The 27,640-nt window shown below is 34.8% G+C and overlaps 1 protein-coding gene across 8 annotated transcripts in view; it reads right to left on the reverse strand.

Annotated features, from left to right (window-relative positions):
- Positions 1 to 27,640, reverse strand: part of LOC138705045 (oxysterol-binding protein-related protein 2) — a 692,509-nt gene that overhangs the window by 491,050 nt on the left and 173,819 nt on the right. For all 8 annotated transcript variants that reach the window (XR_011333553.1, XM_069833613.1, XM_069833610.1 and 5 more), the window contains 2 exons: positions 27,340 to 27,562; positions 6,824 to 6,998 (listed from right to left, as the gene is read on the reverse strand). Coding sequence is in view for 7 of the 8 variants with exons in the window: in XM_069833613.1 (XP_069689714.1) it covers positions 6,824 to 6,998; positions 27,340 to 27,562 (398 nt within the window). In the remaining variant the exon portion in view is untranslated. The remainder of the gene's footprint in view (positions 1 to 6,823; positions 6,999 to 27,339; positions 27,563 to 27,640) is intronic.

Raw genomic sequence — 27,640 nt, forward strand, 5'->3', positions numbered from 1 at the left:
AAAAGAAATAATTTATTTAAAAAATGCTATAATGTCTGGATGAAGGAAATAAAGAATGCTTTGGACAAACTTTTCTTATTTCACATTTCAAACTCAGTAATGACATAAAATAATATATTTTAATATAATTTAAAGTCAGGATCATTATGTAAATTCATGTTTATTTGAAATTAATTAACAACTGTGTAATAGTTTTGTTCTAAAGTGAAATACATTATACTTACATTAGATATGTGTATTATGTATAAAATAACATAACAATAACTTACTCGTATATGCCCATTGTCCTTTTAAAAGGACACCGGTTTTGAGACTGAAATAAAGTCACTATTTTCATGAAACATTATTTTAGTGATGTTACAATAGAAAATGATTAAGAATGTTAGAAAAAACATTCAAAATATTTTTAAAAGTTATCTGGGCACATCTGGGTTAATCAACAATGTGGTAGAACTAGGGGAAGTATTATCACAGTCTAGTATATACAGTCACGAAGCTCAATACGTAGTAAATATGCATCCATGGATAGTTTCTAACCACTAGGATCGCTACTAGAGACAATGCGAAATAGTACCTGCACAGTCTATTGTTCCTAGCACCATCACAACTCAAGTTTCGTGACTGTATATACTAGACTGTGGTATTACCTTGCGAGTAGAGTTGCCTTAACAACAATCAGCTGGGCTACCTCATAGACTTACTAAATATCCGCGGGCTACCTCTAAGTTTACAATGTTACCATTTGAGTGAATATATAAATAAAAGTATCGGATAATAGGAAATGCAGACTAATTTGTTTAAATATGCCTAGGCTAATATCTGCAAAATCAGGTTTTTGATCAATCCCGACTCACTTTAATCGGGATTCTACCATGAAACTGAGAGAATCCCGGCTAAATTGGGATACCCTGGCTGTCAGGCTTGCATCATTTTCATAGGAACTCCGAATGTGAATATTCATAATCATAACCACGGTTAACAAAAGAATAATTAATGTCAACTTTTTACTTTAATCTGTAGGTTAAACTGCTGCATGAAGTCAAAAAGCATTATTAATACTACGTCATAGTGTATTATATATAAGTATAATCATTATAGTACTTATTATACAAATACTTGGGTACTGCTACACAGAAAATGTTGATAAGTGTGTGCGAAATTTGTATCCAGAAAATGACATGGTTTATAATTTACTATAAATGTCGATTTATACACTTAAATATGAAGATAAAAAAGATGTTTTAAATTCTGGACGACCTACAGTTCCATTTTGTTCTTCGTTTTTAAAAAGTGCTAAGAAAATAGAGAAGTTGTATGAAATAACTTAAAAACATTCTTCCGATGAAAGAAGCTTTTCTGCTTGAAAAGATCGAAATATTTCTCACGAAATGCGACATGACAGGAGAGATTTCCAAGATTAGTCCCATAGCTTTTCATAGAGATATACTGTCCAACCTGACAAGGGATGTGCGTGATCTCGAATGCTCAGAACCACACGAAAATGTGCTTAGAATATAAATTGCTCATTCCAAAAACAATGGTATGAGTGATTATCATGTAAAACTGCACATCTTACCACGAGAGACACTTGAATGATTACCTATTCAAGGTCTAAGAGAGGAAATTTGGTAACGCGAAGAAACAAAATATCAATATAATAGGACCAAAAACACACATATTTCAATGTCGTGACTATATTACTGTATTTCCCGTGGCTTAAAAAAATTACCCTATCTGAACAACTAACTTTTTCTACTGACCTGATAGTGTTGCACAGCTATTCAGTCTTCAAAGTGCAGGTGTGGGATCAGGGGCGTCTCGTCCTTTGGGGCTTAGCCTAGCATGAAAATTTGCGTAATGTATTATTTCAGATATTTACGAATAACTCTCAAATATAGAGGAAGTCTCGTTTTCTTTATAGTCAAGGTTTGGACTTCATCTGCACGGAGGAGATGCTATAGTCTTCTGTTGTAGAAGCGACAGATAAATTCCAGCCCATAGATGCTAGATCCTCAATACAGACCTAATCTTGCACAGGATAGGGACCGATGGCGGGCTTATGTGTGGGCGGCAATGAACCTGCAGGTTCCATAAAAGCCATTTGTAAGTACGTAAGTAAGCTATAATAATTCCTATTTCGAGTGCTGGATGTGACTGTACCTTCTCGTGCATGAATTGTATAAAAGACTAGGCTAGGCTATACAGGGTGATTCACAAAGTTCTCCCCGAGTTTTTGGGGTGATTCCTCACATTATTTGGAGCAAACAATGCAAATAAATTAATGGAATCACATTCATAATTACGGAGTTACAACACATTTTCGAAACGCGTCACAGTGACTGGAGCGCTAAGCATGTTTGTTGCCTTAACTATGTGCACGTTATTGATAGTCGCCATTTATTAAGCTGTTATCTCTTTTATAAGTTACATCACGATCCATTACAAGTTTTCTTCAGAGGAGTATGCTGATATGGTGTTTATTTTGGGTATGTACGACGGTAATGCGAAAACTGCTGCTGTCGAAAATCACCATCATTATCCTGATCGTAGGATTCCGAGTTCCAAAACCTTTAGTGGAACGTATCAAACATTGCGATAAACTGGTACTCTTCTCAGCGTTCGCATTCAATATGAAAGAACTCGTGACGTGCGAGAAGAAGAAGACATTCTTGATGCAGTAGACCGCAATCATACTAGTACAAGATGCCTAGCCAGCCGGTTTAATGTTTCACAGTCCAAGATATGGAGAACTCTTCATGAAAACCGACTGTATCCTTTTCATTTGCAAGAAGTACAGCATTTAGAACTAGAAGATCGTGCCCAGTGTTTGCAGTTCTGTAACTGGTTAAATGGGAATCAGCAGCAGTACTGCTTCATACTATTCAGTGATAAGGCACACTTTATACGAGACGGAATCAACAATAAGCATAACTTGCATGTCTGAGGAGATGATGCTTCCTATGCCACGTTAGAATCTAATTTTCAACGCCAATTCAGTCTCAATGTGTGGTGTGGTATTCTGGATGACCAGCTGCTGGGATCGTTCATTTTCCCTGGGCACTTAACTGGTGAGATGTACCTTCACTTTTTAAAAGAACAGTTATCACAGTTTCTTGATGATGTTCCTCTGGCAAGAAGACGCCAAATGTACTTCCAACATGATGGGGCACCTGCTCACTTCTACCATGCAGTAACAGTTCACTTGAATCAGCAATTCCTATAGCAATGGATTGGTCGTGGGGGTCCTATCACTTAGCCTCCCAGATCCTCAGATTTAATACTCTTATATTACTGCATCTGGAGGTGGATGAAAGACATTGTGTGTCAAGTTAAGATACAAACATCTGAAGAGCTGCTTCAATGCATTCTGGGTGCTGCGGCGACAATAAGAAACAAATGTGTGAAGCTGCAAAATGCTACACATACGGTTCACACCCATGTGGACCATTGCCTTGAGATTCAGGGAGGAATTTTTGAAAATGTGATTTATATCCACTCTACATGAAAGAGATTGATACATAAACGATCAATTGTTTGTATTTTAATTATTTTTTTAAATAAAAGTTTTTTCCGCCATTTCTAAATTACCGTAATTCCGTAATTATGAATGTGATTCCATTAATTTATTTACATTCTTTTGTTCGAAATAATCTCAGGAATCATCTCCATAAATCAGTGGAGAACTTCGTAAATTACCATGTACGTGCAACAGAATATGTGACTATCGTCTCAGCAACTTGGCCATTATGGTGAGCAAGAGGAATTCTAGTGAAAAAAATTATATAAAAACACTCTAATTAACAAATTCGACGAGAGACATGAAAATCGTCGGACAGCACCGCATTACCATCACATCACACCAAGCTAAGGTTGTTGTTGTTTAGTCAACTGTCCGATGACAGGTTGAAACATCATGACACAATAAGGCAACTAAACTAGGAAATAATGAGGTAGAGTGGTCAGTTCCTTATCCCCTCCATCATACAGGTAATATTCTAAATATATAGGTGTAAGTTAGTGCAGTGCTGTAATTGGGCCAGAATGCACCAGAACAAAGTTCCAGTAAAAATAATTTAATTACACAAATACTGAAAATATCTAAACATAAAAAGAATACCACACATACTACTTGTTCTGAACTACAACAGAAGCCATTTTGAGTGGATAATGGCTGGGTGCAAATTACAAATCATACATCAAGACCGTGCTTAGTAATTTTATAAATTCCAGTATGAGGTATTTTCCCGAAATAATTATCACAATTTTGACCAAGACTGAAACAGCATATGTGAGCATTGTGGAGAGCTGTGTGAAAAGTACTGCTCAGTATATTGTCGCCTGAATGCAAGAACTAGGTAACTCGAAATTTGCGTTTTTTAGTTACCTCTTTTATAGCATAGCAAAAATCGCACAAAATGTAATCCAGGATCTAGGTAACTGATCGAACGATACCAGCGACATCTATTTTCCAATATAACAAATAGGTAAAAGAAAACGAGACATATTCCTTAGTGCAATAAATAAGTAAATAGGTGATGTCACAAAATATGAAAAATCAAGTTACCTAGTTCTTGCATTCAGGCGACAATATGGTAGGCCGAATTGAATTTTGTGAACTACCTAGTTTACATCTCCTCACTCGCATATTGCATTACCTGTGAACATTTTTTGAGATCAGTGTTTTCCAAAGCCATATATTTTATAGTTTTCGTATGATGTGATTTTTTAATTGAGTGTATAGTTTCATTATAATATAATTTTTGAATATCAAGTTAAAATGAATTTGTTGAAGTGGTTAAATATGAGAGAAGATGATAATGAGATTCATATTGGTAAAGACAAGAGGCTGAAAACAGTGGCAATCGTAAACAAAGAAAAAGAACATGAAATCCACAGACAAAATTTTAGTAAAAAAGGAACTGCCTGAACAGTCATGTTGCTCATACCCTAACTGCTGGTTTTCAGACCACTATACGTGTTTTGTTAAGGAAAATGGCTTGTTGATTGTGAAAGGTGAGACTCTTGGATGTGTTTGTGCTGTAAAGTTGATAAACTTGGGATGGGTCCACAAATTAGGGTGGGAGTAAACCTTCTAAGGAATGGGTATAGTGGCCTATGGCATGCTAAACTCAGAAGAGAAGCCTCAGAAAGAAAATGTTTAAACACAAAAATACTGACTGCCGTAAAAAAAAAACAGAAGACATTAAATTTGAAGATGAATAAAGAGTTGATAAAGTGAACACACAAATCAATGGAACTGCAATGAGGGTTTTCAATGCAGCTTATAACATAGCCAAAAAAAAAAAAAAAAAAGGCCATTTACTGATTTACCTCTAGATATTGAACTTCAACAGCTCAATGGTTTGAACATGGGAAGAGTGCTGCATTCAAAACTGAGTTGCTCAAACATCTTGGATCACATTACTAATAACAGAGTAGTAAACAATGTTAAATGTGTTAGTTGATGAATCAACAGGCATTAGTAATAAAACGACTTATTCTCCTCAGTAAAGAAGGTACTTTTAAAATCAAGTGCTAGAATTACTGCTTTCAAAGAAAAGTGCCCAAATCCTCCTCCAGCACTTATTTCAACAAGATTGGGTGAATGGTTATGTGCTGCACAGGATTAGCTTCTGCGTATAGAAAAGTTGTCAAGTTTCTCGGAAGATGACTCACAGTGTATTATTGTAAGATGGCCCAGAATATATTATGAGAGAAGGAACTAAGGTAAGATCTGGCACATATTTGCTCTAATTTCACATTCTTGGCAAAAACTATAAAACAAATTAAAACTGTCAAAACTCAGTCTCATTGTATCAATGTATGCGTTGACAAAAGAAGAGTGTCAATTGAAAAAAGGCTACAGGTAACATTGGAGAAATTGCTTTGAAAAAACTTTAAATGGTGCTTGCCAAAAATCTGGAGTATGCAATGTTGAAGTGTGTGAGATATTCTGAAAAGGTGTAATGCAGACTTATCTGAAGAATGTAATACGGTTAAAGTTTCTTTGCTCAAGTATGTTTCAGTCACTTAAGCAGATGATGAAAGCACCTTTTCTGCATTCAAACTAATCTGCCCAGCAAAAGACAAAAAAGTTGCACCACAATATTTGAAAATGTAATGATAGTAATGAATGAATAAATTTTGTGTTCTGTTGAACAGCTATTTGCCACTTTTCAGAATTTCATTTTAACTAGTATTTGTATTAGTTTAACTAGTATAAAAATGTATACAAGGCTAATAATTTTTTTTCGTAGTTATTTTATCAGGATTCAGGACATGACTGGTAAAATGTTACAGCAACCTCTTGTGTGTTCTATTTCAGTATGTTTTTGTTAAATATAGGGCTAAACATACTGTATTATTTCTACTTATATTTCTTGTGGTGTATTATATGAATATTACTGTGCCCATTTTAAAACATAAGAACGTATTTTCTACATTTTCCCAGTCTAAATAGGCACATAAAACTTCATTTTCTAGGACTTAAAGATCTGATGTATATTGGTGATAATAACTCTGATCGGTCTAGAGCAGTGATCATCAGCACTCGCTGAAATGTGCAATGGGTACGTGGTGCCATCCCATGAGCACTCTCGTGCAACAGGCAGAGATAGAGAACATACTCGCTAGCAGCTACGAAAGCACTAGTGCACTGCGTTTTCTGTGGGTAAGAGAGGCTAGCCCCAGCGTGCTCTGTGCTGACGACCCCTGGTCTAGAGCTTGATACTGACAGTCTTCATTCTCTCAAATTAAAAAAAAAAAAACATGAAAATTAGAAAGACATTGTAAAAATATACAATACTGAATGCAGCTACAGTACCTTCCAGCATGTTTATGCAATCGTGATCTCACTGGTTGTTCTCGAGCACAGCGATATGCATGACCTCCCGCTGACACAAGTGTACCACATGAAGAAGCAGGAGATGGGAAACTCACAAGAGTGTCACTGTCTGAGGTTGGAGACACTGCTGTCACGAGAGTATCGCTATCAGAATCTGAAAATAACATATATATATATATATATATTCTCACGATAATTAATTAGCATACAAAGTACTCTCAGCAAACAAAGTACATACTAACACTGGATCATGGACTTGCTCACGTTGTGCCCTGAATACGTCTGGAGAACATTCAGAATACAAATAAAGTGCTGATATCTGTGAGCACTGTGATAATTTGAATATGTATTTTCTTGTAACATTGAAAAGTACAAATATTCTTGCCACAAAATATGTCAATAGCTCTGTTTTCATGAAAGATGGAGTTACATCATTCGTGCGCTGAGCCCTTCATTTGTCTCTTGATGATGAAAAAGAAAATCGAAGTACGAGAAAGGAAAGAAAAGAATAGTACATCCAAGACTTTGGAAAAGATACATAAATAAGAAATCAAGAAATGTGGTAAGATTAAATGCATTATAAATCCAGTTCATGGATGCATAAGTGAATTTGATTGGAATGAACACTTTACTATTTGTAGTATAATATGAAGTTATTATTAGCTGGTCCAGGTTCGATTCCCGACAGGGTCAGAGATTTTCGTGTAAAATTTCTACCTCGGGACTAGGAGAGGTGGTGGTGCACAACTTCTGATCACTAGATTGTGCATCAATATGGCTGGGTTAAATCCTAAATTTCTCCCAGTGCATATAAAGCGAAGGTATATGTCACTGTTGATGGTGATTCGTTTATCAGATAGGGACGTTAAGTCTGGGGGTCCCTTTGATGCTATTTGACAGGAGTAGGGGTAGGCTATATGCCGACACCAGGTTTCCCCTTCTTCCTTCCTCATCTTCATCATCATCCTCACCCGTTTCCCTACACTACACTTACACATACACTCACTCTATAACACGACATAACTCTCCAAAGATACACATCATGCATAGTGTGGCCTGTCTAAGCAGTTACAACTTCAAAATGGTCACAGTCCTGCCATCTGTCCGCAATATGCTGAACCCGAATCACGCAAGTGAAGTGGGTAGGCATTGGACACACACACAATTTACAATACAATTCCCTAGTCAATTTAAATTACACAAGGCACACAAAAGTGGTAGAATTTGCCGATGACCTACAAGTAATAACAAAAGGTACAAGTAGGCCTACTCTGGAGGAGGAAAATTATGCTAATGTAGAACTTAAAAGAACAGAATCCTGGGCCAAGAACAACAAAATCAGATTTAACGAACAAAAGACGAAAACACAAAGACGGAAGAAACATAAATATCTTCCTTAACAATAAAACAATAGAGCAAGTGGAAAGAATAAAGTATTTAGGAATAATTATTGTTAAGAACTTCTACTTCAATGACCACAAACAGTATGTTACGGAGAAAACTACTAAATTAATACATGCACTATCCAAATCTTCGAAATGAACAGGGGACTTCAACTCCAAGCTCTATTTAAAAAAAAAAACACGCACGCACACACACACACACACACACTCACTCACTCTCTCTCTCTCTCTCTCTCTCTCTCTAAATGTTAAGGCTGGTTCACAATAAACCGGAAACGAGAATCGGAACGAAAACGAAAATGGTAAAATTGTTAAAATGTATACATTTAAATGTGAGCATTCACAATTAACGAAAAACTTGCCAGAGCCCGAGATCGGGAACGGAGAGTTGGCCAAGTTTCAACTTTGGCGTTCACGTTTCCGATCACAGCCCACTAGATTCATTCTATTGCCATCTAAAAGCTATTTTGTCGTCGTATATTTTGTAGCAAGGGGACCGCGACATAACCTATGCATTATTTTGTTCTGTGCTGTGTATCATGGAGCAAGTTTTATTTGATGAGATTCTAACATTGAAATCCTCACATTTACGATAAGTGGCGCGCCTCGTATAAAGATGAGAAAATGAAGGACAATACGTGGCTTTCAATAGCTGCATCTCTGAACACCGATCAGAAGCCAATCATATTTTATTACTGTATTGGTTGTATTACACACTACATATTCACGCTTCAATTCAATAACTACTGTTGTGCTCATTTTTGTTCTATTACAAATGTTTCTTCTCTATTTTACGTTACAGTAGACTTAAAATAGCTTGTGATAATAAAGATGCATGGGCATATTTATAGTACCGTATCTAATGAAATGTTTCACTTGAAATTTCGAAGTTGGTTAACCTGTGTTTATGTTGGCTGCCTTGTACTCATGAGAGAACGACATTGGTCAATTATCAAAGATGTTGTAATACTTACTAGAGACACATACCCGTGAGTGGCAGGCAAGAAAAATGTCACAAATTGAATCGGCTAGCATCCGCCATTAAAGGGAGTGTTTGCAGCGCGAAATTCGAAAACAGTACCACAATAGATTGATGTAGCCTGGTGATAGACACTGTTTTAAACATCTTTTACAAAGGATGAGTCGTGATGAAATAAACATGAATGGCAGAAGAGCGCTATATTTATTAAAGTATTATAATGATTCATCTTTGGCGATATTCTAAAAAATAAATTAAATCACCCATATACACTGGGGACAAGTATGTGAAATATTGGATAATGGCAATGTCAACATTAATTTTCAGCATTACTAGTATTGTTTTAAGGACATAATAATGGATATTTACTGTAATATTTAAAATGATCTATATTTCAATCTTTTCATGCAAAGGAAGGGGAAGATAATATGGGGCTTAGAAAATATTTAGTGGTGAAATATTATATCATAAAAATTCTGGAAACGGATTTAAAATATAATGAGAATAAATTTTATCACAAAACAATCTATTCATTGTGTAGTTGATGACCACCAAGTTAGAGGTCAGTACAGAATTTTAATACAATTAGTAGCGGTAATAGTAGGCCTAGTAGTAGTGGTAATAATATACCTAGTAGTAGTGGTTTTTTTAAGTAGGTTATTTTACGACGCTGTATCAACATCTCAGGTTATTAGCGTCTGAATGATATGAGGGTGATTAATGACGGTGAAATGAGTCCGGGGTCCAGCACCGAAAGTTACCCAGCATTTGCTCATATTGGGTTGAGGGAAAACCCCGGAAAAAACCTCAACCAGGTAACTTGCCCCGACCGGGAATCGAACCCGGGCCACCTGGTTTTGCAGCCAGACGTGCTAGCCGTTACTCCACAGGTGTGGACAGTAGTAGTGGTAATAATAGGCCTAGTAGTAGAGGTAATAGCCCTAGTAGTAATGGTAATAGGAGACCTAGTTTTGGTAGTATTAGTAGGCCTAGTAGTAGTGGTAATAGTAGGCCTAGTGGTAGTGGTAATAGTAGACCTAGTAATAGTGGTAATAGTAGACGTAGTAGTAGTGATAATAGTAGGCCTAGTAGTAGTGGTAATAATAGGTCTAGTAGTAATAGTAATAATAGATCTAGTAGTAGTGGTAATAATAGGCGTAGCAGTAGTAGTAGTAATAGAAGGCCTAGTATTAGTGGTAATAGTGGGCCTAGTTTTTGTGGTAATAGTAGGCCTAATAGTAGTGGTAATAGTTGGCCTAGTTTTTTTGGTATTAGTAGTGAGACCTAGTTAGTAGTAGTGGTAATAAGACCTAGTAGTAGTGATAATAGTAGGTCTAGTAGTAGTGGTCATAGTAGACCTAGTAGTAGTGGTAATAATATGCCTAGCTAGGTCATCAGCTATATTTTCACTAATTTCTTTGCATTTAATACAACCAAAAACTATAAGTACATACTGTACAAAACGAAAATGCATGATTAATTCATATATTGTGAAACAAAACAGTTTTAGACAGAATGATATAGTCTGAGGATTTTCTTATGCACTCTGCTATTATAATCCACTGTAATGTGATGGCACCTAACCCTCATATGCCTGTTGATATCAACCTTATAAACCTGATTAATGTGTTTCTGGAAAAACTTTATCCAAGAAATATTCCGACATTCTGTAAACACATTCAAAGGAGGAACTGCATTTGGAACATTCTTCCAAATATTAAGATATGCATGCTTTCCAGGGCATCCTACAATAGTAGCTCTGTTCGGACAATTATTTGCAGCGCAGTATTTCACCATTTTCTTATTATTTCCCTTCAAGTGTATTTATATTTATTCGTACTCCTCAATAAGCATGAACTGCTTGCACTCCTGGTGAAGCACCAACTCCCTTTAATGGCGGCCGAACAGCGGTTCAATTTTGTATGCGAAACTAGTGCCATTGGTGCCTCTAGTTATATATTACAAACTCTTTGTCAATTATACACAAATAACATCAGAATGCGTAATATCGACTTTACATATCGTTATTGACTTACATATCAATATGCATAGTCGTCTACGTTCTCGGTTTATTGTGAATCAAAAATTTTCATATTCACGTCCTCTGCTTCTCGTTTTCATTCTGGTTCTCGTTCCTGGTTTATTGTGAACCAGCCTTTAGTTTTACTTATTCAATGTATTGAAACATTCACACGTGAACAAACGAAGTTGGGAAGTACTTGTTACAGGCTGATTCCGATTGGTTCTACTGTACAAGCTTGTGACACCACATACCAGAAATGCTACGGCGCATAAAGCAGCCGACCGCCTTCCGAACTGCCGTCTAGTCTAGAGTAATATAATACCTATATGTAAGAGAAGAGATGAATGATCAGATTGAAGAAGAAATTCAAATAAATTGTTATAATACAGCCTAATAGCTTTTTTTTATTTTCGCAGGTTATTTTACGACGCTTTATCAACATCTTAGATTATTTAGTGTCTGAATAAGACGGTGATAATGCCGGTGAAATGAGTCTGGGGTCCAACACCCAGCATTTGCTCATATTGGGTTGAGGGAAAACCCCGGAGGTAACTTGCCCCGACCAGGAATCGAACCCGCGCCACCTGGTTTTGCAGCCAGACGCGCTAACCGTTACTCCACAGGTGTGGACTAATAACTATTTAAATCAAGCCTTCAATGAGCATAAATTCTTAAGGGAAAAATATTAATATGCTCTAGGTGCTTTGATACAATTAATGCATAATGTAATGAAGAGGCACTAGGTACAGTCATAAAAAATAAATTCACATATAAAAACAAAAGTTCAATGATTGTTGAAATTATAGGCTTACTTCCTCTTATAAAGGATCTTCTGAAATATTCTTTTGCACCAGCTAAATTGCATTATAAGAAGTATTCTTATAAGATAAAGATGTTAAAATCTAACGACATGGACGAAATAGCAGTGTGTTTGAAAGCATTCATTTCCTTGCATGGGATCTCTTATAAGCTCGTTCAGGTACTACAGAACTCTCTCAAGTCTACAGGTATGCCACTTAAAGATCAAGGAGGAAAACATCATAATCATCACAACAAAAAACCTGATGATGTCATCGAAAGTGTACTCGACCACATTAAATCATTCAAGGGAAGGAAAAGTCATTATGGTTAGTCAAAAAGTGATCGAATATATCTTCCCAGCAATCTCAACATTAAAAAAATGTATGAAAATGTGTCTTATGAATACTAAAGAAAGGTTTTCAACACCAGATTTAACATATCATTTGAATATCCACGCCGTGACACTTGCAGTACATGTGACAAGTTTCAGGCTGATCTCAAAGTTTATGAAAATAAACTCTCTGACAACTTTGTGTCTTTTCTTCCTGTATGTGAACGTATACTGTACACTCGTACACTCCTAGAATGACACTGTATTCGCTTTGTTTCTGTGTTTACAGCTAGGTCGGGTCTGTCTTCTAAGCTTCATATAACAATGGCATATGACGCTGAATGTTTCGGCAACTGATAAATAATATCTTTATAATAGAACTCTGTTCATCCTTTTTGCAGTGTACAGTTCAAGTATAAAGTAATGGCGATGATGACATGACGTACACTAATAATGAACAGTTATCATTACTCATTTTTCCTTTAATGCAATGCAAGTTAAAAGTATTTTAAATAATTTAGTTCTCAGTGCTGCTGAAAGCTTTAGATTAAGTTCCTGACATGGGTGCAGGGTCTTGACTAAACAAAGAATGTTACTGAGTAGCCTATAGGTCAGTGATGTCAAAGAAAGAGCGCATGAATGACGTTCGATTCCTTCGCGTGCTTACGTGCTGGAGTGGAATTCCGTAAACACAGAAATGAGCAAGACACAGGAGCGGACAAACTGAAAATGATCTGGTGTCCAGATGTAATAATTCCTTACACATTTGTTTATACATTTTTATTAAATCCAATTATCTGATAGCTGAATAATTTATATAGGTTATGCTTTACAATAGTCAGCCAAGGTTAGTTTTGTAGACTATTAAGCCTAATGCTGCTTTAGTAACTTAAAAATAACATAACAGATAGAATGATTTCTGAATACTCTTGGTTATTACAATTAGGCCTACTATCTTCAGTAATGGCGAACATAGGGAAAATGAACATTGGAAAATGAAGTTTAAGTAGAATAATCAGCCAAGGTTAGTTTTGCAGACTATTATAGCCGAATACTGCTTTACTAATAATTTAACATATATAATGATTTCTGAATATTCTTGGTCATTAGAATTACTATCTTTTGTAATGGCGAAATAGGGAAAATTAACATTTCAAAATGAAGTTTCACCACAATCGTTCCTATGATTTCTGTTCGATACCAACCTTGTAATGTTTGATACTATCTTATTTGAAGTAGCAAGTCGAAGTGTAGCACGCATATTATTATTTTTTTTTATTTTAGTAGGTTATTTTACGACTATTTATCAACATCTTGGTTATTTAGCGTCTGAATGAGATGAAGGTGATAATGCCAGTGAAATAAGTCCGGGGTTCAGCACCGAAAGTTACCCAGCATTTGCTCATATTAGGTTGAGGGAAAACCCTGGAAAAAAACCTCAATCAGATAACTTGCCCCGACTGGGAATCGAATCCGGGCCATCTGGTTTCGCGGCCAGACGCGCTAACCGTTACTCCACAGGTGTGGACACGCATATTGTTATTAGATAATTTGGCCTTGGCTTTGTTAGGTTCATCAATGAAAGAAATTATTCACATACATATGTGCTACCAAAAATTGTCATAATTTGAGCTGAAAACTTACGGGCCATAGGATTCAGTTCAGGGCTCAAATATTTGTAAAAGGTAAGGAAGTCCTGATCATTATATGCATGTTTCAATAACGTTATATTTCCAATATCAATTATTTCTAGCTGCAATTCTTGTGGTACAGTTTCTATGTTTGCAGCAAAAGGTCGATAGAAAAGTTCTAGTTTAGTTCGCTGGGTGCATGATTAATGCCAACTGTACATTGTACAGTTTTTAATAGCCTCCCTATCGATATAAAAAATGAAACTCAAAACATAAAATTATTTAAGGCCAAATTAAAGAAGTACCTACGTTCTCACGCCTTCTATTCTGTAGGTGAATTCATGACATTCAATAACACTTCATGAAATTGATACTAAAACTTTGTGTTATACTAGTAGGCTATATTGTAAATCTCGTCTGTATATATTTCATCTAGACTGTGACTATAAATAGTATTAAGTTTTATGACTTGTTCCATATTCTAGCTGTAAGCATGTATGAATATCATGGAATGTTAATAAATACAATACAATACAACCCTCACTGAAGCACGTATTCGTAGCTGCGCGCTCTACTTGCTCCAGTGGCGCAAGCGTTCTCTGTAGTGCATATACACTTTGATTGACATCCCTGCTATAGGTCCACTTCTCTTTCACGTTTCCTTTGTGAGACTCCTGACACCAAAAGCTGAGCCAAGCTCGACGCGTCAGTCATCCACCTAGTACGTCACTTCGCCCGACAGAATGCACTCAGACAGCATATCATAGATAGCGCTACTATTTCCTTTCATTTTCATATCTAAATTATCTTATTGGCCGGTTGGTTTCGTCAAACAAAAGAGAGAGGGAAGGTGAGGTTATTTGGCTACGCTCAGATATATTTGAGTTTACCTAGGAACCAGGGAGCGTACCGACAACTTTACTCAGGAGCCAGGGCGCGTACGGATAGCTACACTTAGGAATCAGCACTCAGGAGCTTGGATTCGTACAGACTACTACACTCCGGAAGCAGGGCTCGAATTGTAAAGTACACTTTGCAACTTAAGTCGATGTGTAAGATTGTTCGAGAATTGTGCATTATTTATTTCACTTAGAAATCTACGGATTACATGAAACCTTGTTTGGAATATATCTTGGGATTCAGTGCTGCTATAAGTTTGTATCAGATTTATTATTGGAGTAGTTAAATTAGGCTTGTGATATTATTTTTATATTTGGTTGTATGTGTTTGCGGTATATTGGTGGATCGTGTATGGAAATCACTTGCTGATTATACGTCTTGGTTTAAGTGGTTGGGGTTACGTGAAGATATATAATTTTGATGTGTTAGGATGAATTGAAATTCCAAGACAGTTTTGGTGATATCGCGGTGATTATGATCTCTTTGCTTACATCGTAATAGGCGGTGTAATGAACTAGAATAGTATGGCTTTCGTAATTATTCTAGTACTTGCTACTCCATATTGGTTATCATTAGTTTCCACACGCTGGTATTCAGGAATCTGAGTGTATTGAGTTTCTGTTGCTATTCAAACGAGTATTCATATTTGAAACTATCATCTGTTACATATTATCGTCCACACCTGTGGAGTAACGGTCAGCGCATCTGGCCGCGAAACCAGGTGGCCCGGGTTCGAGTCCTGGTCGGGGCAAGTTACTTGGTTGAGGTTTTTTCCGGGGTTTTCCCTCAACCCAATATGAGCAAATGCTGGGTAACTTTCGGTGCTGGGCCCCAGACTCATTTCACCGGCATTATCACCTTCATTTCATTCAGACGCTAAATAACCTAGATGTTGATAAAGCGTCGTAAAAAAACCCAATAAAATAAATAAAAATAAAAATACATATTATCTATAGTATATCTCTCTCTGTCTCTCTCTCTCTCTCTCTCTCTTTTGGGCATTATTTGATTGTAAGGTACAGAGATTATTATCAGTACTATGTGCAGAGTTTGTGTGAGACATATGTTTAATTAGTTATCTGTATATTGATCAGTTGTGACAGTTTGTATTGGGTTAATTCTTTGTGAAATACTGAGTCAATATGTACATTGAATTTGCTTGTTGCATTTCATGGTAACTGTAATTTAATGGGGCATGTGTTATGAGTTAGCATACTGACTGGGCATTCATGTTTAAGTTTATATGTTGTTGGCTATGTATATAAATTGAGAGAATGTTCCAACGCGTACACGCTTAATAGGTCAGCAACCTGTTATTGGGAATTAGTTAATCAGATTGTATCATGACTTGTAGGTACATAGGCCCAGTTTAGTTAAAGTCTCGACGATTCAGTGATTGGTTTATTGGTTATTGAGATTAACTTGCAATATTTTTTTCCGTTCATTTAACTTCATATTTACATGTTACTTTCATTCTATCATTCATGTAATTGTTATCCATTATTTGTTAATTATATTTGTTACAAAAATTCTTATCCCAGTCATCCAATGTACCATAACATCTGGCGAATAACAACCCGGTAGAAGAGATGATCGTCCCCCTCCTCTCAAATGGTAGCAGAGCGTGGTTCCGATCCACGGACCTCTGGGTTATCGGCCCAGCAGTCTTCCACTGCGCATATCCCATTCATCTAATGTACCATTCCATCTGGCGAATAACAACCCGGTGTAAGAGATATAATTGATCGATGGTTGACAATTCTAAATTTTCGGGTCTAAAAATACTCAAAACTAGAAGTTAAAATAATAATTTCTCAATTTTCAAGCAAATTTCACTTTAAAGCAGTAGTTCTGTGGGATTTTTAAAATATCACAAACATAGCACATATCTCGGTCTCCCATATCCACCAGTAACCGATGAAGATTGTCGAAAGAACACATTCTTTCAAGCACAGTTATCAAACATAAATTATGAGCTGGGCTTCGGACCAGGGATGCGATAAGAAACACCATAGGCCTACTTCTGACTTCTTTTGTAACATAAGGGCTTCACAAATAAGCGTAACTATAACAAATCTCGTATCCTTGGACATATACTCAAGTCCACACTTATGGAGTAATGATCAACGCATCTGGCCGCGAAACCAGGTGGCCCGGGTTCGATTCCCAGTCGGGGCAAGTTACCTCAACCCCATATGAGCAAATGCTGATAACTTTCGGTGCTGGACCCCAGACTCATTTCACTGGCATTATCACCTTCATCACATTCAGATGCTAAATAACCTTACACGTTAATAAAGTGTCGTAAAATAACCCATTAATATATATATATATATATATATATATATATATATATATATATCGACCCTCACAAGTATTAACATTGTAACTCACTTCCTTCCATTTTTCAGGAGAAGCAAATGAAGTTTTAAAATGATCATGTACATACGATCGGGAAAGTTTAGAGCTACAATGATAGTACTGGAAGAAAAAGAAACAATTTAAGACCATATTAACTAGCATAACTCAAAACCATAAAAAATTGAGTTATAATGTTAGTATTTGGGAGAGTCGATATATATATATATATATACTCAATAAAACATGAAGGTACATTATACTCAGTTTTTGTATTTTGCATGGCCAGCTAGCAAAAAGAACCACTGTGCGATGTTAAAGGAGGAGTATTAAAATGAACAGACGTCAATAAGTATAGTCCGTGATAGAATTATATGGTGAAGGAAAATGTCGGACGAGTTCCATGTGGTTCTGTGCAATGACATTCCTTGATTACAGTAGCGCTAGGAAGCTTGGACCATTTATATTTCCCGCTCCTTTAAATATATATCAAGTCGTAGCTCCTATGATAATCAATCAATTGCGCTGCATTTTTTTTAATTGATAGCTCAATGTCTAAGCAAAGCATAGAAAAAAATTCGAAATGAAAATCTTTTTTCAAAGGGGAGAAAAAGAGAGGAAAAAATATACTAACATTGATGTGATCTGTTCAGAATAGACATTTACACCTGCAAAAGTAGATAAGCAGCAAACTTTTTTATTTTTCACTTTAGATGGGCGATCAAAGCTAGAGAAATGTTGAGAAAGAATGGAAATTACTTTTAAAATTAATATATACTCAAAATCTTTACTGGTTTCCAAGTTACGGCAAGTAAAACAAAGCAGCATTTTTGCTATAGTGCAGGACTCACGACTCAACCTTCTGTTCTGTAAAATTGGTATAGAATCCTTCAACACATGGAAAATCGTTCCTGTATTCACTCATAATTTTCTGCCCAAGGGGAGTTCTTTCAATGCAAACCCAGTCTACTCTGCAATCTTTCCTATTTTCTGTCTTCCTCTTAGACTCTGCATATGATCCATATATCTGTCTCGATAGTATTATATGATACCGTACTATTTTAATATGTAGTAGAAAATTAGGCTATATAGGCCAAGATAGTTTACACTTTACAATAGTAATTAGCTTGTATTTTATAGCAATTAAATATTTTAAAAAACTTATGAAACATAATGATACGAAACATAAAAATATTAACTATAAAAAATTACACTTTGCATTCGCGTGTAAGTTATAAATTATTACAGAACAATCCTGATTGTCTGAGCGAGAATAATAAATTAAGAATTAATGAAGTTCCTAATATGATATACGATATACCTAATGCTACAAAATAATAATAATAATTATTATTATTATTATAATTATTATTATTTATTTATATTTATGTGCTGGACAAAAGCCATTGGCCAATAAAAGTCCAGCACAGTGATACAATTAATACAATAAAATGAACAACAATGGTACAAATTAAATAATTGAGATAACAACAAAATGAAGAACATAGATTACAATGATTAATTTACAAGAATTAATACTATATAATTTTAGGGAAAGAAGTTAATTCTTACAAAAGTATTACCAGTTTGTGTATAAGGATTACGCAAATAGACTAATATTAGCAAAGACATTGCCATATTCTAATACTTCTATACATTGAATGGATCGAAATCGCCTAAATGTAAGTTACCATTTTGTAATACATCTGGAGACCAGCGAAAAACATTTAGAATTTATAATATAGAAGAGTTTGTGATGTCTCATGTCCTTCATAGGAATATGAAAGCTGACACTGTTTAAGAAAGATTGACAATTAATGTCACCTTTAAGGACCTTACACAAGAATAAGTAATCGAGATCATGACGTCTAGCGTACAAGCTTCAATATTTAAAGTGCTTGCATTTTTTATCATTGTTATACCCAGAGTTATTAGGCAGAAATCTGTACGAACATAATGAAATAAATTTCCTTTGAATATTTTCCAGTTTTGCCGAATCAGTACTAGTAATAGAGTTCCAAACTACAGATGCATATTCGAGTTTCGATCTCACTTATGTATAGGCTAATATAGTATTAAAAGAGAGTCAGGTGTTGAAAAAGAATAAATAATTGACCGAATTATTCCTAACATTTTTATTGTATGGTTATAAATATAATCAATGTGGTTGTGAAAATATAATTTATTGTCAATTAATACACCGAAGTCTCTAATACAATCTTTTCTGTTAATTAATACATATTTTAGATGATAGTTATATTGTAGTGTAGAGGTTTTCCTTGAAAATGTTATTACGTAAGTTTGAGATTCATTAATCATCATCCCCTTATCAACTGACCAATTGGTAATTGAATTAATGTCATCCTGAAGAAATTGACAGTCAGCAACACTATTGATTTTTCGAAAAATTTTAAGATCATCAGCGAATAATAGATAGTCAGAACTTATTCTTTTGCAAATGTCGTCACTGAAGATTAAAAATAGAAGAGGTCCTAAAGTTGAGCCCTGGGGCACACCACAAATAATATTAAATGGATCAGAGAGAGTATTCGAAATTCGTACACTTGATTGTCTATCGTGTAAATAATTTTCAAACCAGCTTATGTAGCTTACCGATAGTCCTATATTATCTAATTTAGACAATAGAATAGAATGTGGAACTACATCAAACGCCTTACTGAAATCAAAATATATTGCATCTGTTTGATCCTGGGATTCAACAACTGGTACTATCTGATTCAAATAAGAGAATAAGTTAGTTGTAGTAGATTTGGATTTAGTATATCCATGTTGTGCAGAATTTAATTTGTTTTTTACAAAAAAAAATATATATATATATATATGTTTGTGAATTATAGTTTCAAAAATTTTTTTAGAAATTATTTTAATAATAATAATAATAATAATAATAATAATAATAATAACCTACACTACTAATAAATCTGTAACCAAAATCTTTCTGGTAATTTTCGCTTTTTCAAAAATTGGTGTCAATATGTATAATTAACCATCCTGAGACCAAAAATCGCTTCTTCTTCTTCTTCTTCTTCTTCTTCTTCTTTTTTTTTTTTTTTTTAATTTTTGTTTGTATGTCTGTCTTGTCTGTCTGTTTCGATGTTTATTACCTTTTCACGCGATAATGGCTGAGCCGATTTATATGATAACGTAATATAAATTAAGTTTGTCCAAACTTAGAGTTTAGGCTATATGAATTCAAAATACTTTATTTAAAAGGAGGATTATAAGGGGGCCTGAATTAAATAAATCGAAATATCTCGCTTATTACTGATTTTTATGAAAAATATTACATAACAAAAGTTTCTTTAAAAATGATTTCCGATAAGTTTTATTCTATGCAAAATTTTGATAGGACTGATATTTAACGAGATACAGAGTTTGAAAATAACAATCCATTTTATGAGCACCACCTCAAACCAATAGGCTATAATGAAATAAAAACAAATGGCTTCGTCTATAAGGGGCCTTGCACAACAACAAACGAAGCACTATTTTATACGAATATTTGTATGTTGGGAATATATTTAATGTTTATCAATATTAACATACCAATAATGTTTGTGTATTTGTATGAAGTAATCTCAGAAGCTACTTAACCGATTTATATAATTATTATTGTACCATTTGAAAGTGTGGTCTCTAGATGGCCATAATGCTATATGCTATTATGGTAATTCCTCAGTGAATCAAGGATAGATAAGATTAAAATAGATTCTTACGCATAGAAAGCTTGATATCCTGTCGCAATGTTATATTACTTATTTAAACTTTATTTGGTCCACATAAAATACTGTAATTTTATATACTTCAGTTTCTTTTAGTCCACACAACATAATAGTATTTTTATGAGTTTTGTCGTAAGATGAGTATTTTCCTGGGACCAAAAATACAGCACATATGGAGTAAAAATTAATATTTTACCGTTGAGCTTGGTGGAGCTGAGTCATTTTAGAAAGTGTTAGGAAACAGTGTTACTACGCTCACAATTTATCCAGTTTGTTTCCTGTGTTTCTTAAAATAATATTTATGTACCACATTCATTTTCATCTCAGAGAATTAACGAACAACGGGAGTTTATTCATTTAGTACTGGTATGCAGTAATAGTATGTTAGCTTAGCATTCCATTATGTTACAATCCAAATATTAAGTTAACTACGCTCATTTGAATTGTGTTAAAAGGAATAAACTATGCAATAAATGAAATGCAAAGAAAGGGGTAATGAGCCAAACGGATTATTTGTGCTGTTGTAAAAGTTGTTCCTCCTGAGATTCAAGAGCTCCCACAACCAATTAAAAACTTACAGTACTTATTGAAATACATCTGTTATCAACACACTTTTTAAATAACATAAGAGAGTAGAACATCTTATTCCAAGTGATATCGTTTGATGCAAAAGAAATACATACAGTCAATTCTACGCCATCATTTAAAGTTAAAGCATAAGCGTATCATTTAATTGCAAATCTTCTTCCAGCTGAGAGTAAGAGCCTTCAGTTCTTAAAAGTATATTCCATTTCAGGCAATGACCAATTGTCTATTAGGTCTAATATAGTATCAAGCTTAAAAGTAGAATTGACTGAACAACTCCACAAAGTATTGCATGATAATAAAATTAAAATCATAGTTGTTTTAAATACAACTTTCAAAATGATTCAGGAGTAAACAACTTTCAATACTATACAAAAAGCTATTATTCATTAAGTAATTACAAAACTGTATTTAGTTTTAAGTCAATATTTATTTCTAACAAGTGCAGCGAAGTGCACAGGTATGGCTAGTAATAATAATAATCATAATCATAATGGTAATCATAATGATGATTATGATAATGATGAAATATTAATGATGATACTAATTATTAAATAATAATAATGATGATAAAAATAATAATGGTGATGATAATGATAGTAATAACGGTGGTATTACAATGAAATAATAATAATGATGATGATGATGATAATGATAATAATAATAATAATAATAATAATAATAATAATAATAATAATAATATGCAAATCTGGCTTTCAGGTAGTAGCTCCCTGTAAAGGAGGTCTGAATAATTTCAAGGAAAAATTGTTCCAGGGCCAGGTATCGATCCCGGGACTCTACGCTTAGTGCATGAATGCTATCCCGACTGAGCTACCCCTGGAACTAAACATGACACCATCACAATTTTTCCCTTATATACACACAACTCAAATGTGCTGACAAGACGCTCAGTGGGGTAGCTCAGTTGGGAAAGCATTTGTGTGCTAAGCGAAGGGTCCCAGGATCGAAATTATTGAATAATAATAATAATAATAATAATAATAATAATAATAATAATAACAATAATAACAATAATAACAAAGAAAAATATTGTTTTAAGGAGGGTTTTAAAAATAACAGTTAAATTGGTAAGAAGCTTTCTAGTCAGCTAACTTGGTGTGTATATTATGGTACAAAATGTTAAAATTATCAATGAAACTCTCTTAATATGCTGTCCAAGGTACTGTCTTACATTTTATCACTTATGCCAGTTTGTTTCAGAGCGCTCTTCACGGAAACTGACCACATAAAGACCTTATTAAATCCAAAGGCACTAAGTACTGTACTCTTCTGGAACATCACTAACATTAAACAGGAAATGTTGAAGTGATTCACACGCTGTTACTGAGACAGTTACTGGAGTTATAGTTAAAGTGACTTGTTCCTCCAAATCATTTTCTTCCTCTTCTTCTTCTTGGTCATCAGGATTCCCTCTAATTTCAGCAATTATGTCTTCCTCTGTAGACTTCGGAAAAACTAAAATGTCATCAAGAGCAATGTATTCTTCTGCAGGAGAAAGTCTCTTTCCCAACTGAACACTGTACATGGTGAGAGCAGAAGACAATGAATTAATGCCCTCTTAAGTGGAACTAATTTCACTGGCTTCATTTCCAACCTCAAGGGATGAGAAGCCAGCTTTCTTCCAACAGTTCCGTACTATCTCAGGCTTTACATATGATTACTGGTAGCAATCATTTCACAGGTTTCTTTTAGATTGACTGTGTGAGGATTAGGGATCTTCTCTATGTTAATCAAAATCCTCTCAACAAGCCTGGTGTCCACACCTGTGGAGTAACGGCTAGCACGTCTGGCCGCGAAACCAGGTGGCCCTTGTATGATTCCCGGTCGGGACAAGTTACCTGGTTGAGGTTTTTTCTGGGGTTTTCCCTCACCCCAATATGAGCAAATGCTGGGTAACTTTCGGTGCTGAACCCCGGACTCATTTCACCGGCATTATCACCTTCATCTCATTCAGACGCTAAATAACCAAAGATGTTGATAAAGCGTCGTAAAATAACCTACTAAAAAAAAAAAAACAAGCCTGGTCCTGTAGCAACCCTTGAAACACTTTTTATTCCTATGTCCAGAGGTTGTAGAACTGAAGTCCAATTAGGTGGAAAACATTTCATTTTACAAGGCTTTATCGTAGTAGAGAGAGAAAATACTATACTGGGGACAATTAAAGTGTATCATTCAATAGAGATATATTGCAATACAGGATATCATTATATTGGGAGAATTTTTACATTGAAAGAATACATATTATATCCAGAACTATATTTTTAATCGCAATAGAGGAGTTTATCATTACAACAATAATCGTCATATGGAGATTTGACTGTATTACAAAGAAGGGGAATGTCCACTAAGAATACGTCTACATACACAATGGTATTTTCTAAACTGTGCACACTCTATAGCACTTTCTCATTACTTTGATGGTTGCATCTTCAGAGTAGAAGAGTACCAGTCTGTTCAAGATATGCTCAAATTTCCTAAACATGTATTTATCAAACATTCTCCCTCTCGAAGCCTTACTCTGAAAATAAGCAGCTACACAGCTAGAAGGGTTCTTGAGCAATGGGATGTAATTATTCATTACTTTTTAAAATGCACACTAGAAAAGAAGGAAAGGGCTATCTTTGAATCATCATCATACACGAAAATACGCTCATTATTGAAGGATTCAACAGTTAAAGTTAAAATGCACTTTACTGCTTCCTCAATTAACCTTTTCACCACATTTACCAAGCTTTTTCAATGCGATGAACCACTTGTTCACACTCTATTAACCAAACTTGAGACCCAGGTGTGTACTTTAATTGGATGAGTATATATTCTAGAAGTATACAAGCGATACTGCTCTGATTTTAGGTTTGAAGTTGATGAACTCTTCAAAAAAGAAAATCTTTTACCACTTGAAGAGCTGAAGTTTGATATTTATGTTCAGTTAGAACTTAAGAAGATGAATCAGATAGCAAGTTGGATTTTCTGATCAATCAATCAGACTCCTGTATCTCCTTACGAGGAGCATAGGGCATTCACAAAGTGCCTCCATCAGACACTATTTGTAGCCAACTTGAATTTTTCTGAAAGCATTCAAAATTATTTTGTTGTTGGCTGCAAACATATTACTAAACTCGAGTGTCATCAGGGCAAGTGAAGGCATTTGCGTGTTTGTCGCCATAAAATATGCTACTGATGTCTCAAAGATATTGTAACCATTGCTAAAGCAGATGTCAGTATCCATTCCTTGGGTTATATTGCTTGATGAGAGGAGGCTTGTGCAGTTGAAGTGTGATTTGCCAAAATGATCCAGTGTTGATTCTTACTGGAGCCAAATCTTCAGTCTCCAAAACCATGAAGGCAGTCTAACATTTCCAAACATTTGCGGCATTGTGAAGCTAGTGCTCATTCTATTTCATGGCAGTGCAGACATTGAAAGAAGATTTTGTGTTTCTATGTAGGATCTTGTTTACAGAAGACTATACATCAGTAGTGAATATTCAAGCCTTTATGAGCTACTGCATGTGATAGGCAGATTTCCTTGTGTGCAGAATTCTTCTCTTTCTCTACTTCCTATCTACTAGTAAGCACCGAAAGGGGGGTAATGGTGCAAAGATTGCCAGTACTTAAGTCAAGTATAGCAGTGATATCAAACAGAGCACGTATACGCAGCTAGACCTCGCTGAAAATGCCACAAAAGAAAGTAGGTATAAGAAAGGAGTGTACATTTGGCATTCACCATGAAGACACGGAAGACGGCATACAGTAAGATTCACATCCAATGGTCACATCATGTCCTATAGAAGTGTTGAGAGATACAAAGTGGAAGTGATCTAACACACATTACAGCTCTTCAATGGCCCCCTATTCTGCAAATGCTGAAAATTTTCCTCTTGAGTTGCAGCTTGAAATAACTGATCTTTTAAATACTGCACTATTGAAACACATGTATAATGACAAAGCTCTCCTTAGCTTTTACAATTAATTCCTTAAACCATGCACAGTAGGCCTATTTGAAGTTTCGTAAATTTTCAGTGAACATTATTACGATTTTCGACACCACATACATAATAGGTGAATCATGTCTTTTATTCATTTGTTCATTCATTCGTTCGTTCGATCATTCATTCATTCATTCATTCATTCATTCATTCATTCATTCATTCATTCATTCATTCATTCATTCATTCATTCATTCATTCATCTATTTATTTTTTTACTAACCTAACAAAGCAAAGATTAAGGGCCAAGTTGTTTCATGATAATAAGAGTGCTATGCTTCTTCAAATAGCATTTTACTAGATGTAATAAGACTGATGTGAAGCAGAAATCTGAACAGCAATTCTGGCGAAACTTCAACTTAAAAAGTTTGCTATTATATGGAAAATGATGCAATATTGGAGCAGTTTCGAAAATTGTATACGTGTAAACGCAGTGATTTTTAAGTTATTGATTCGGTATTATAATGTACAAGTAACTTTTGCTTAGTTATTCAAAATCGTGTGTATAAAGAGGTGTATATAATTTTACTGCATTTATTAAGAACGTGTAAACAAAAGTGTAAAAGGGTTATTGCATCTTGACTTTATTTAATGTTAATTTTGTTCACCCTTGGTGTTTCATCACTGCTGCCTATACAGCAATACACTCCAGCCAAGTAGCACGTGAAGGAATCGAAGGGCACTCATGAGCCATTTCTTATACATTGCTGCCGTACATCAATGACAGAGAGGACTCTTCTAAATGTCATTATAACTGTAAAGGATGCCATAAGACTTTATAATAATTCAACTCTTTAGGTTTCTATCTCTGAGAAGTTAATTGCAAGAGTAGCCTACATAATATATACAACACATACTTAGAAAACGATAAGAAAAAAAAAAGAGCAAGAAAGTGTAAAGGAAAATAAAGAAAAACAAGAAACAGATCTCAGAGAAATAAAAGAAAAAAATTAGAAAGATAGGGATGAGACAGCAAATGCACAGGAAACTTCTAACATTTAGGAAGAAGAAAAGAGAAGTTGCACTTGATCTTTTCAATATTGCTAATAAAAGATTACAGGAAGTTATTGATACCCATAAATTGTAGGTGGCACAAATTATGATGGTAGGGGTACAATTTATACAAAAATAAGAGGAGCAGTAGAAGTTCAATGCACTCCACAAAAAGTACAGAAGAAAACTTAATCTTTAATCATAGGCTACCATTTTTAAAAAGAAAAGAAAAACTTGTTAAAGTTTTATGTTTACTGCTCTGTAATTTCTAATGAAATACTACTGTATCTTTATGTGTTTTAAAATAAAAAGGGGGAATGCAAGACGGTGGAATGAAGGTGGGCATTCCTACTTTTTTTTATAAATTTCGTAATTTCTTTACTAATTATTGCTAAATAACTTTAAATCATAAAGTGTTTCCTGATTATTATGTAAAAAAATATATGCTCCTTTTACATTATTTGTCATGTCCTTCTTTCTTGGTTTTAAGTTGCTAAAAATAAAAAAATCTGTCTACTCTATTAAGTCTATTATTTCATCATTAGCTCTATGAAACCAAGCTCAAATAGTGTTCCTAGGTCTGAAATATGAAAGTCGGGATTTCCCTCTAAAATCATATTAAAGTTATATTAATTCCTCAAATATTTTTCTTGAACACTCTATGAAAGAATTTTAACAGTATAAGTAGAAAAAAAACTTTGTGAAATTCGAACATTTCAAGTTTCCATTATCATTACTGACCTGCTTCATATGCATCATAAAACTCATCATCAGATGTATCATAAAAGCGAGGGCTGCGAAGACTACTGATTGAATGGCGGTGTTGCTCCTGCAGGGATGGACTAGCAGATAAATGTGAAGCCATAGACTGCTCCAACTCATGATGTTCTTTGGCAAGTACATTAAGTGCTTCTTCAAGAACTCTACACTTCTCTTGTTCCTGCTTCAGTTGTAAAATTCTAACCTATGGCACATAAAAGAAAATATTTAGAGATGAATAACTGCAGAAGCTACCCTGAATATACTGGGTGGAAGTGAAATA

The sequence above is a fragment of the Periplaneta americana genome, chromosome 8 (genome assembly GCF_040183065.1).
Source record: "Periplaneta americana isolate PAMFEO1 chromosome 8, P.americana_PAMFEO1_priV1, whole genome shotgun sequence".
Lineage (NCBI taxonomy): Eukaryota > Metazoa > Arthropoda > Insecta > Blattodea > Blattidae > Periplaneta > Periplaneta americana.